Source organism: Gaeumannomyces tritici (genome assembly GCF_000145635.1).
Source record: "Gaeumannomyces tritici R3-111a-1 unplaced genomic scaffold supercont2.1, whole genome shotgun sequence".
NCBI lineage: Eukaryota > Fungi > Ascomycota > Sordariomycetes > Magnaporthales > Magnaporthaceae > Gaeumannomyces > Gaeumannomyces tritici.
Window position 1 is genome coordinate 4,146,371 of NW_008804545.1, and position 11,788 is coordinate 4,158,158.

Genomic DNA, 11,788 nt, shown 5'->3' on the forward strand with positions numbered 1-11,788 from the left:
ACCGCCGTTGCGAGTGCCGTTGCCTGCGTTGCCGCCGCCCGTGCCACCACCGCCGTTGCGGGTGCCGTTGCCTGCGTTCCCGCCGCCCGTGCTACCACCGCCGTTGCGGGTGCCGTTGCCTGCGTTGCCGCCGCCCGTGTTTCCCTGGCGGGGGTGCAGGATCGCGTTGGCAACAGGCGCGAGGCCGAGGTTCTGTTGACGGATCGCACTCCAGATTAGTTACTGTATTCCTCTGGTGGCTCCCTCTATGACAAGCTTTTGCTGCAGGGACGTGGACTCCTTGGCCATGCGCCTTGTCCTGTCAAGTGTGGGTACGTACCAGGGCAGTGGCGGACGAGGCCAGAGCCAGAATGACAACGGTAGAGGTCCTCATGGTGACTAATGTGTGGTTGTGTGAAAGACTTGTAGACGAAAAGTCGGCTTCGAGCAAGCTGCGTCAGGATATCGTTTCTGAAGTGGTGATGATCTGCTTGTCGTTGCAACTGTGGATGGCACTTTTGGTCGAAATGGAAGCCGGCCTCCTGGGTAAAAAAGGGCTGAGAGAAGTGAAGTGAAGAGAAGGAAAAGTTGTTGTGTGATGCCGGATCTGGAGAATCAAGATCTAGCCAAGTGAGAAGGTGAGGAGGAAGCCAAGTCATATAGTCGGCTGTCACGGCTCTGGTGGCACACACAAGCCGCCGACCTGCCCGGGGTGAGGCCTGTCCAGGGAACCCACACGGCGCCGCAGCAGCACCGCATCAATCGAACCCTGGCAGTTAGAGGGCCGTTCCAAGCAAGTTCTGGGCGCCATGGGTCCCTCGACCTGTCCGAAGGACCCATCCGTTTTGACCTGTTTTTTTCTTTTTTTGGCGTCTCCCGGGGCCGGGGTGACCGGGCGGCCTTTGACGGGGTCCTCCTAGTCTTTGGCCCCATACCCCCGGCTCGATTTCCGCGGGTCCCTTCCCTTGCCAGGGTCAAGTCCCGGGTGGATGGAGCAGGGGGCTAGGGCCAGTCAGTGACCATTGACCAGGCGTCTCCGTTGGTAGTCACGTCGTGCCACGCGACGATCCTTGGCCGCGATCTGGACGGGAAGTGACTGCGCCAAGACTCACACTGGGTGAGACCGAGGCTTCGCTGTTGGGAGCAACTGGCAGGGGGGGACTGTGGCAGCCCCATTTCGAAGCCCCTGAAGGCCGATCTCAACCGGAGCGGGATAGAATGGCCGGTTGGCAGCAACGGTGCGACACCCGCACTCTTTATCATCGGACGCATGCAACCAGAGATGGGATAATGGGTCGTAGTCGTTAGCTATACCGACCTAAGAATTTGCTGTTCCAGCTGACCGAACTTTTCCCGGATCGAGGTCGTCTCGTTACGAGGAGAGGAGCCTGAGGTGCCGCCTCCATGTCACCCCGTCGTTGGTGAAGCCGTATCCAGACCCATCGCCCGAGTAAATGGGAGGATGCGAAGGGTCCAAGAGCAGGCCAGGAGTGGACGGCCAAATTCTCGGCCTCGCGGGAGATTTGCGCGCAAAGAGCCGCCAAGGGGGCTTGACATGCATCATCAAGGAGCGATCCCGCGTTGACTTGCCCTCTAGCAGGTCCGCCCTGTGCAAGTGCAGGCGTGAAATGACCGGGCTGGGGGGATGGATGGATGAGTGGGTGGTAGGCGTCGTGGGCCCCAATCCACAAGCGCGGCGTCCGAGTCGGGGGCGGGTGCGCGGTGAAACATTTCGGCCACGTCGAAGGACTCCCCTTGCGTCTAGGCCCCGGCCGCTGTGATAATGAATGGCCAGACTGGCGGTGGAGGATATCTCCAAGCCTGGTTGCACGCGCTCCGGAGATACGCACATGTGTGTGTACACATGGGTATGTGGTCGATGTGTGCTGCCGCTATTCATGGGCATCGCCGCATGTCATGGCGCCCACAACGTCTTGCGCCGGCATGATCATGGACGCCAGTGGGGGGCCCCGGCTCCACCGAAGGGACTGATGAACCGTGGCTCAAATGCGACGTTTGTTTTCGGCGCCTGTGCCCTTCGCGCCCGCAACCCAGTGCGTGTCCTCCCTCCAACGAACCGTCCCGGGGGCGTGTCGAGCAGATGCTTGTTGCCATTATGCCACGAGCAGCAGCGTGCTTGATTTGACGGCTCCCCACGCGCCATGTAACTTCCAGACCTTCCAGGTTGATTCCAAGGCTTTCGTGGATGTGCGTCCTCGCATTGGAAACTGCCTGCGTGTTGGGCTTCGACGTCTGAAGCCAAACCCCTGTCGCCTTCGTCCAGGCGCCCCCCTATCATCCGAAACAGTCCAGGTTCCAAGTCCATTGCTGATCATCGCAGAAGGCGTGGGCGCCCTGCCGACGGGATTACAGCCTGTCCCGCCATGCTCCGCCATCATTTGCTGCAACCTGTACGTAGCTGTCAACGTCGTAAGATGCTCATCTCGATAGAAGCTGCACGCCAAACTGGGGTTGCAACCGACGACCCGCCCGCCCGCCTGATTTGCGGCCACCAGACCTGGTGCTATGTACCTAGGCCTCTCCCAGCTCTGTTGGTGCAAGTCGCCTGTCCAAGAAGGTGGAATCGGATTTGCCGTTGGCCAGCTGGTAGTGGCACCGGGGCTATTGAAACCGGGCTGGCATATATCCCACTGAAGTGGCAAAGTAGGATCGGGTAGCCCATTGAGATTGAATCATGTCGCCACAAAAGAAGGTCGGAAGAAAAAGCAACAGATCGCCAAGGAAAACAAAGAGGTAAACAAAGGGCTGAGCTAGTCATTCGGTGCTATACCCGGGCGGCCGCTTCACAGATTTGCACGGGGACTGGGGCCAAAATATACCTTTTGCACTTAGGTATGCCGTAGTTGGAAACGCTTGATCGGTTCCGAAACCACAACTCCTTCACTCCGTCAAGAGAAGTCTGATCGGGCCGACTCAGACCGTGATAGATCGCCCGAGCCGTCCACTTCATCATACATGGCCAAGATCCTGTTAAGGAGGTCGCGGGGCTGTTCGGCAGCCTGGTCGTCTTCATAGCCCTCACTCCCTTCCTCTTCACCTGGAGTCGCTATGTTTGCCCGCACAAACTCGCGCGCGGCTCTCTCTGCTACTTCGAGCCGCCTCTCCTCGTCGCGGGACAGCCTCGTGAGCGCCGAGATGTTCTCACCGCGGGCCATGTAGGCACTGAGTTCTTCTGCTCGCTTCACTATATTTTCATCGACCCCGTTCATCCACGCGCACCAGGCGCCGAAACTAGATGTGCTCCGGCCGGGGACCAGGCTGTACAAGAACGTGATCTGGTTCTCGCGCTCGCTGGCCTCCGAGTCGATTCTGACATCCATGTGTGCGTAGCCGATGTTGGGCGTCTCATCAAGGACATGCTGCTCAAATATCTCGTGGAAGTGTGTTGCCGCCAGAACCTTTGGCCTCGTAGCTTCGTCTCTAGTCGCAAAGTACCAGAAGAGCCCTGCCGCCAAGGCCGCACCGTCGATGGCATTGGTTCCCTTTCCAAACTCGTCTGCAAGCACGAGACTGCGGCAGGTTGCATGGTTCATCGCAAATGCCGCCTGCCGAATGTCGGTGGCAAAGGCACTTTCATCCCCCGTCACGCTCTCCCGGGTCGTAATCCTCGTCAGTATCTTGTCAACGATGCCAAGCCTGGCACTCTCCGCAGGCACAAAGCTTCCCACGTGGGCGAGATAGACGATGAGAGCCACTTGTTTCAGAAAGACGCTCTTCCCCGAATGGTTCGGCCCCGTGAGGATAAGTATGTTTGGCGTCTTCTCGCCGTCTTGGCTGTCGGGGGCCTGCATGTCTTCGTTGCCCGAGCCACCGACTAGCTGGCAATCGTTGGCAATGAAAGACGGCACCACGAGCTCCTGAAGGAGGTGTCGGCCATCTTTGATATCGATGATGTTCTCGTCCGTCATTTCTGGTGCCGAGAGGTTGTATTGGTGAGCAGCGCCAGCCAGTGCCACGAAGCTGTCCAGCTCTCCCCAAAAGTTGGAAGTCGACAGTATGGCGTCTTTGCACGCCATAACCTCGAGCCGGAGCCTATGCAGAATCTCGATCTCTCGGCCTAGATCTGCCAGTCAACACGATTGCATCACTTGCCCATATAGCGCAGAATACTTACCATTGATCTGGGAGACAATGTCACCATAAACCTCGTCCAGCTCTCTCATGTGGTGATTCTTAAAGTGCATGTTGTTCTCATCCACGAACTTCCTCTCCCAATAGCCCTCGGGGTCTGACCCTGGGCCTTCATACAGTGGCTCGCCCGTGTCTGGGTCCACATAGACAACGGTCAGGAAACCGATCTGGTGGTAGTAGACGCATTGCTGAATGTACTGTCTCGACTCTAGCGGGACATCTATCACAACTCGTCGTGTGACTTCAACGAGAAAGCTCTCCATGCCGTTGAATCGGTGATTCAGCTGATCGAGCACTTGGTCAACCCCGTGGCACACCACCGTCTTGTTGGCCACCTCGGATGCTTCGAAGTCGACTGTGTCGGAGACCATCTTCCCGATCTTCATCATCTCTGCCGGCTTCACGATTCTAGCCATCTGGAGAATTGGATATTGTCAGCGTCTGGAGGTGTAGCATAGGAACAGGCCGATATCTGTTTGATCAGGGCGTGCGGACGAAATCCACGCGCCACTTGCCTTTGTGCCAATCACTTCACCTCCGACTAGCGTCCGCACAAGGCCGAAAATCTCGACACTGAATTTGGAAAAGTACTGCAAGCTCTGCCATACGTTCCTCTTCGCCGATGTCTGCGCCGAGGGCTTGTCCACTCCTTTCTGAACGTTGCCCATGACTGTTTTCATATTTCGGATCATCTTTAGCTTTTTGGTCAGTAGGTTGTAGGTCTCTGTGTTCTCCGGCCGCATTAGCACGGCAACGGTGCGATGCTTCTCTCGGATGAGCTCCATATTGGTGCTTGGACAGAGGAACGCCTGCTTAAGCTTCAGTTTCCCCTGGGGTGTGCATGCGTGCCTCTGGAACAGGCCATAGACGGAGAGGCTCTCTTTGGCGCCCGAGTCTCCTCTGCTGGGATTGTTCATCTGGTTGTTTGGGTGGCGCTCGGAGCGAATGATCTGGAGAGCGTCCAAGGTGTCCTGATTCACAAGCATCAAGTCGGCAAGGTTGAACAAGTTGACAGCCATGATGCTGTATGCGGACGCAGCTGCCGGGTCTTGGGCCAGGTAATCAGAGGCCGTCCGGCGCTGAAGCTCGCCAATCACGGCCCCAGCGCACCCGACCTGCGGCCATGTCAGACAAACGATGCCATTGGAGAGCCGACACTAGTGTTCTTACCGACAAGTGGCTCTGGAGATTGATCAAGGACCCGAGTCTCAGGCTTGCCTGAACTTGACCGAGGCGTGGCCTATCATCCTCGGTGTCCATCGGGTCGTATTCGCTAGCGGTGGTCATGAGGAGATCCGGGTGGCCTAAAGTGTCGAGCTTCAGCTTGGCAAGTCTCGCCTTTGCCGTGTGGGGGTCAAACTCGGACGACCCTATGGCTTGTAAAACATAAGCTCCCTTCATAGTGCCTTCGCGACTGCTCCCATCGATGCCTGGGGTAAGTTTCTCCAGGTATGCGACCAACTCGTCAGAGGCGCGGTTTGGTATAATGATGACTGTGGGCTGAGCTTGGATTAGTAGCAAATCGACGAGCTCGAGGCCTCCCGAGGTATCCTGCTGGATAAGTAGGTGCTCGTCCGCAGAGGTATAGAGAGCAGATCCGAAGCCCCCATTGCCCCGAAGTTCAAGTGCGAGGATGACATCGTCCTGTGAGCTCTCACACTCGTCACGCCCCATGACTGAATCATTTTCGGTCAGGATCTGGGACGACTCTTCAAGGTGGCGGCGAGGCGAAGGGGTGCAGAACAAGGGCCGCGAGCTTCTTGCATTGAGAGATGGGCGTGGAGTTGATGAAGACCCGATGTTCTGGCGCCGCGCTGGACGGCCCTGGGATGTAGATGGCTCGGGGCGTCGCTTCAAGCTTCTTGAAGGCATCTTGGCCCGACAGCAGTTGCTTTCCTAAGCAGGATAGGGGGGACAACCGCGTATTGCCGGTTCGGGAACCTCGAAGGAGCGGAGGAGACCTGTAGTTGCCGATAGATGCTGTTGCGACCTGACGCCGCAATGGATGGGATGTGATTGAATTCCGTCTTCGCTGAGGTCGAGCTAGGTGTTGAGCTTTTCGGCTGTCGTGGAAGGAGCGCGACCTCCATTCTAGCCCGCCGCACCTTCTCTAGCAGTCCTGGGCGGTCACTATCACCACTAAACTGGGAAGTAACGACAGAGCGCGAATATAGGCCGAAATGGGGAGGCACGAAAAGGCACAATACCAGAGACTACAACAACAACGGGCGCGCTTTAAAAAGACAGTGATCATCGCGGGACACAGGACATTTGAACTAGAACGTAGCCCGAACTCGTCACTGAAGGGTTTAGAATTCCTCGGTTGATGCACGAGCTCAAAACGTGGACGAGAGCTTCCAGGAAAGACGGCTGAAGAAATGAAGTGTCATGAGACAAATACCTAGGAGGACCTATCTACTACCTACTACCTAGGGAGACCACTAGATAGGCAGGTTGGTATCTAGGCTGGTACGTTTAAACCGAGATAGGCACACGTATATACCTAAGCATGTCTCCAACAAAAGCGGCGACAACGCCCTTCATGCCTTGGGCTCTGCGCCAGACTTGACCCAGCAGGCAAACTCCTTCCTCTGCTTCCGTATGTCGACAAAGGCAGGCCGGGACTCGAGGTACCGAAACGGGTTCCCGATGAATTCTCTGGCCACCTCCTCGCTGTCGCCGCCGGCCGGGAAGAACCCCTCGGCCCCCTCGCGCTCGATCTTGCCGGCCCACTCGCGCCACTGGATCGGCCGGAGGAGCGGCGTGCCCAGCGCCAGGCCGAGGCACATGACCACCAGCGCCACCACCGTCTCGATCGATATGTCGACGGGTAGCGACGACGAGGCCGCCGTTGCTGTTGCCGCCGCCGCCACCGCCGCCGCCCCGGTGCCCGAGGGCGACGAGGATGCCGCCGCCGAGGGGGAGGCCGTAGACTGCTGCAGGACCGAGTGCTCGTGCGCCGAGTAGCAGCTGTTGGGGAGGTTTGCCGGTGTCCCGGTCAGTGTTTGGCGGCGATGCCCCCGGGCCAGGTGAGTGTCGACTTACGCGTGAGCCAGCAGGACGAGACCAAAGGTCGTGATGGACTTTGATATCCACGTCATGGCTGGTGCTGGTGATGGGTGCTCTGGAGGATTGGCGGTCCGTTTTCTGGCTTGGGCGGGCGGCTGAGGTGGTTTGTTCGGGGATTGGCTTGTGCGACTTGTCCTGGCCTCTTGCAGGGGACACGGGTGACGTCGTGGGCGCGCTTGGGTTCAATTGGTGGTGGAGCTTCCATGGACCCTCCGTTTAGTTGCATATGATTGGGGCAGGCCGCGTTTATGCACATATCCAGCATCACTCAGCGATTTATCGGCAAATACGGACGACATTCCTCATCTCCTCTCAAAAGAGCCCCTTTGCGACAAGTTCCAAAGCCAGACCTGCCGTTAAAATTTACTTTTGATGCCCTCACAGGACTCTGGGGATAGCTGTCGCTCGTCATTTGTTTTCTCCCCTGATCCCGATCTTCATCACAATGCGTCCATTGTCCAGCGGACAGACAATGGCCATTGTGACAGACCGCTTCAGTGCCGTTGGCGATATCTTCCATGTGCGACAATCCTAACGCCCGCAATCAGACCCAAGCTCGAGAATGAGTACAGAAAAAGACTAGAGATTAATATTTCGACTAAAAAAAATGGCGAGATATCCGCGCAGACCAAAAATACCCCAGGCAACTCCCAGACCCAAGACTCCCATCATGGTACATCCATATTTTACCGTTTCCAATTTCCCCCTTCATTGGGTATCCAAGATTCCATTGCCACCCTCGCCGAATCGCCAGGAATGCACCAGACCAATGACGCCGCATTCTGTTTCTCGTTCCAGACGTGCAGGGCACCTGGAGGCACGCGGGCCTGGTCGCCCAGCCATGAGTGGATGAGATGTAGAAGAAAGAGCAACACCGACGCCGAAAAGGAGATAGGAGAGAGACAGAAACTCGTATTTCGAAAGGAAACAGCCGCCAACCGACAAAAGAACAACTGCACCAACACAAAAGAAAATCGAACAAGAAACTCTGGATTGGGTTTTGGTACAAAGGGCGCACAAAGAAACAGTTCACGCAAACTCGCGAAGTCGGCAAAGAAAAGAAGCTGATCGAACGAGGGTCGGATAGTATGCGGGTCCGCCTCCCTCGCGCCGGGTTCGGCGGCCTTGGCGGGTCAAAGGACCGCCTAGAGTGTGGCCGCATCCGGCGACTGGCATTCTTCAGCTTGGGGTCTAGTGGCCGCCCTCGACGGGCCAGTCGTTGATCTCCCACTCGTCGAACCCGTGGGCGCCACCGCCGCCCATCAGCGTCTCGTTGAGGCCGCCCAGCGCGTCGAGCTCGGGCGCCACGGCGTGCGGCTCGGCCTTGCCCCTAGCGTCGAACGACGAGGGCGCGTAGCCGGAAGGCGCCAAAGTCGCGTCCGCCGCCGACGGGGCCAGGAGGCTCGGGTCCACCAGCGGGGGCTCCGAGGCCTGGCGGCCGGCGAGGGCGTGGTGGTGGCCCTGGCCGCCGTAGAACTGCTGCGGCTGGTGGTGGCGCGGCTGGTGGTGCTGCGAGTAGTGCTGCTGGCCGTACTGCTGCTGCTGCTGCTGCTGCTGCCGGTAAGGCGCGGCGGCGTGGAAGTTGCCCGCGCCATCCGGGAGGAGGTCGCTCGGCGAGTACATCAACCCCTCGTCGTGCGCCGGCGCCGGGCTGTGGCGGGTGGGGAGGCCATCGTAGGTCAGGCCCATGTGGGCGCCCTGGCCCGCGTGCATGTGCGGCTGCTGCTCGCCCCTCCCCGCGTACCCGCGGATCGACGACAGGCCCCCGGGGCCGGCGTTGAAGTCGAAGTCGGACGCGGCGGTGGCGTGGAGGCCCAGCGGCTGGGGGTACGGCGAGCTGGACATGTACCTCTGGGCTTGGTACTGCCTGCTGTACTGCGGCGCGGGCGGCGAGGTGTGGCGCGAGGGCATGTCGGACATGCCCATCATGGAGGGCGTGTGCTCGCGGCTCATGTACCCGCCAAAGACCTCCTGAAAGGCCGGGTCTTCCTCCCGGTGGACGCGCTTGAAGGTCCAGGTGGGGTCGTCGTCCTCGTCGGCGTCCTTGCCCTTCTTGCCCCGCGGCTTGGCCGGCTGGAACTTGTAGTTGGGCCAGGCCGCCTTGTGGCCGGCGCGGTCGAGCTTGGCCAGCCGCTCGAACCCGGCCTTGAACGCGTCCGACTCGAGGTGGCGCCAGCTGTCGCCGCAGACGCGCGAGACGACCTGGTGGTTGTCCTGGCCGCAGTACTTCTTGGTCATGAGCTGGTACGCCTTGCGGTATAGCATGAAGGAGTTCATGGGGCGCTTGATCCGGCCCCGATCCTTGGTGCCCGTGCGGTCGATCTCCTGGTGCCGCTCCTCGGTGGACCGGGTCACGTACGCGTGCATGTCCTCGACCTCGATGCCCATCTCCACCGCCAGCTCGCTCAGGGGCCTGGTGACGGACAGGTCGCCGGCCGGCCTGTCCCTGGACTTGGGGGCCTTCCTCCTGCGCGGCGACTCGGGCTCGGGCGAGCCGCGCCCGGACGAGTCGTCGCCCGCCGGGAGCCTGTGTCTGCTGGCGGCCACCCGCGTGCTGCGGCGCTTGGGCGTCGGGGGCGACGTGGCCGGGGTGCCATACGGCTGCGTCCGGGGTTGCTGATTGCTGTCAGTCTGGCTCCGGCCACCACCTGCCACGGCATCAAAGGTCGGGGGATGAAGGGGGTGCGCTGGGGCGGAACTTACATCACGAGACTGCATCTCCTGAATCTCGTCGGGGAGGGGCCCGTAGGGGCTCGGGTCCTGCTGGCCGGGCCGGTTGCCGTAGCCCGAAGACGGCGCCGTGGCCGGAGTTCCAAACGCGCCGGGGCGGGACTGGATGGGCGGCGTCGAGTACCGCGAGGGGGGCAGCGAGATCATGTCGCGCTGCAGGTCGACCATGTCTCGCGGGTACGACGTGGCCGCGTTGTGGCTGGCCAGCTCCTGGAGGTTGTAGGGGTCGTGCCGAGACGGCGCCGGCGACGGCGGGCCAGTCGGATCCATGTCGTCGACGCGGATCGGGCTGGCGGGGCTCTTCTTCTATTTGGAGCGTTGATTTGGGTCTCGATGACACAGCACAGGGGGAGAGTGGTTTCACTTCGCAGGGCAAAGACGGTCGGTGTCTGGGATCCTTTTTTTCGATCGACAACAAGGGCTCTCAGCTCCTTCTTGTGTTTTTAAAAGACTGCTGGGTGGTGAGGTGATCCTTCTCAAAGCGAGGCGGGCGTGAAAGGGGCTCGTCGGGCAGTCGTCTTTCAGAACCGGCTTTCTTTTCTGCGCGGCGCCGCGGCGTCGTGAAAGCGCAGGCTGAAAGAGATTGTCTCTTGGAGAATATCCTAGAGGAGACGGGAGAGAAGAGAGCGGGAAAGAAAGAGGAAAGAGAAAGGGTGTGCCGATGTCTTTGATATAGGTCAGGCAAGGTCTGGGGGCTGAGGAGGTCGATCGATATCTTCGCGGCAGTGGTGGGCAGGCCGTTTCTGGATGCTGCGATCCTTGTCGACGCTTGGGGCCGCGGCTGTGGTGGGGTTTAATAGGCATCACGGGGGGGAGTGTCAGCCACCATCGTCGGGCTCCGACCAGCGTCGCGGGCGGCGGGACCCGCAGCAGCAGCAGCAGCAGCAGCAGCAGCAGCAGCAGCGCGCACACCGTCAGGGGCACTTACACACGAAAGAAACGAGCGGTCAAACGCGGCCGGCCAAGGCACGAGCGAGCTGCGGATGTTCGTTAGTGGGGGGGCGTCTCTGACAGGTTGCTGTCGTGGCCCGCAGGTCCGACTTTTCTCTCCCTCTTCTTTGCGGGCGGGAGGCCAGAGGCCGCGGGGTGTGCGACAAGATAGTGGCGGCGGCGGGCGAACGTGCTGCTCACTTGGCCAAGCGCATGTGCAGGGCTAGTGTGGGTATTTTTTTTTCTTTGTTGGATCCCAGGAGGGGAGGAAGAGAGGCCTGTCGAGTGACAGCAAGCGTCGGACTGCGGCGTCAGGAGCAGCAACAAGTCGGAAAAGAGGCGGGCAGATTTGCCCGTCTGTGTGTTGCGTGCGTGTTCGTCTTTGTCGAACCCTGGCCAACCCGTTTTCCCTCTCTTTTTCCTTTCTTTTTTTTTTCCCTTTCCTTGTCGGGGTGGGAAGTGGGTGTTTGATGACAAGAAAGGCAGACGAGGGGCGTTTTATTTTGCATCGTTTCTTTTTTTTCTGGATGCATCGACGCCTTCTGGATACGCAATATCCCATGGGCGCCACGGGTTGTCCGGCTGCGGCGACGCTCTAGGGGCCCGACGGACCTCCTCCCTGAGAGCTGTGTTGCCGTTTTCAGCACCCATCGCGGAGGACGGTGCCAAGGGCAGGGGCGCCCGGGGCGACGAAATTGGACTAGACGTGGACGTGGTCTGGTCACATTTGGCTTCTCGCCAGGCTACTCCTGTCTCTTTCCTTTTCGGACCTGTCTTTTTTTTCTTCTTTGTTTCCCGGGCCTATCTTTTCTTTTCTGTTCCGAATATCCCCTCTGTGCCCCCTCCTTGCCAGTGGAGAGCTCTCGCTGCAGGTTCGTTTGCGCAACCGGCAAGGATGGGTATAATTAGACCGCTGCCTTGCACGAGT

General features: G+C 59.5%; 4 protein-coding genes across 4 annotated transcripts; all 4 read right to left on the minus strand.

Annotated features, from left to right (window-relative positions):
* On the minus strand, positions 1-578 carry GGTG_01298 (hypothetical protein; the record flags this gene model as incomplete). The annotated part of the gene is made up of 2 exons (XM_009219060.1): positions 320-578; positions 1-192 (listed from the first exon to the last, which is right to left on the minus strand). Coding segments are annotated over exons 1-2 (246 nt in total), but the record flags the coding sequence as incomplete, so codon positions are not given.
* Positions 579-2,888: 2,310 nt separating this feature from the next.
* Positions 2,889-6,003, minus strand: GGTG_01299 (DNA mismatch repair protein MutS; the record flags this gene model as incomplete). The annotated part of the gene is made up of 4 exons (XM_009219061.1): positions 2,889-4,057; positions 4,115-4,539; positions 4,636-5,246; positions 5,302-6,003. The coding sequence occupies 4 exons, from the start codon at positions 6,001-6,003 to the stop codon at positions 2,889-2,891; spliced, it is 2,907 nt and encodes a 968-aa protein (XP_009217325.1).
* A 432-nt stretch (positions 6,004-6,435) lies between these two features.
* GGTG_01300 (hypothetical protein) lies at positions 6,436-7,367 on the minus strand. The gene is made up of 2 exons (XM_009219062.1): positions 7,177-7,367; positions 6,436-7,101 (listed from the first exon to the last, which is right to left on the minus strand). The coding sequence occupies exons 1-2, from the start codon at positions 7,230-7,232 to the stop codon at positions 6,672-6,674; spliced, it is 486 nt and encodes a 161-aa protein (XP_009217326.1). The 5' UTR covers positions 7,233-7,367; the 3' UTR covers positions 6,436-6,671.
* Positions 7,368-8,270: 903 nt separating this feature from the next.
* On the minus strand, positions 8,271-10,264 carry GGTG_01301 (hypothetical protein). The gene is made up of 2 exons (XM_009219063.1): positions 9,904-10,264; positions 8,271-9,816 (listed from the first exon to the last, which is right to left on the minus strand). Exons 1-2 carry the CDS (start codon positions 10,198-10,200, stop codon positions 8,392-8,394), a joined length of 1,722 nt encoding a protein of 573 aa, XP_009217327.1. The 5' UTR covers positions 10,201-10,264; the 3' UTR covers positions 8,271-8,391.
* Between the last annotated feature and the right edge of the window lie 1,524 nt (positions 10,265-11,788).

Bases quoted from the DNA above. Each gene is read 5' to 3' on its own strand.
- GGTG_01301 (XM_009219063.1), bottom strand. From the start codon at position 10,200: ATGGATCCGACTGGCCCGCCGTCGCCGGCGCCGTCTCGGCACGACCCC. The intron at 9,817-9,903 runs GTAAGTTCCGCC...GACAGCAATCAG, and splicing joins AGGAGATGCAGTCTCGTGAT to CAACCCCGGACGCAGCCGTA.
- GGTG_01300 (XM_009219062.1), bottom strand. From the start codon at position 7,232: ATGACGTGGATATCAAAGTCCATCACGACCTTTGGTCTCGTCCTGCTG. The intron at 7,102-7,176 runs GTAAGTCGACAC...CCTCCCCAACAG, and splicing joins CTCGTCCTGCTGGCTCACGC to CTGCTACTCGGCGCACGAGC.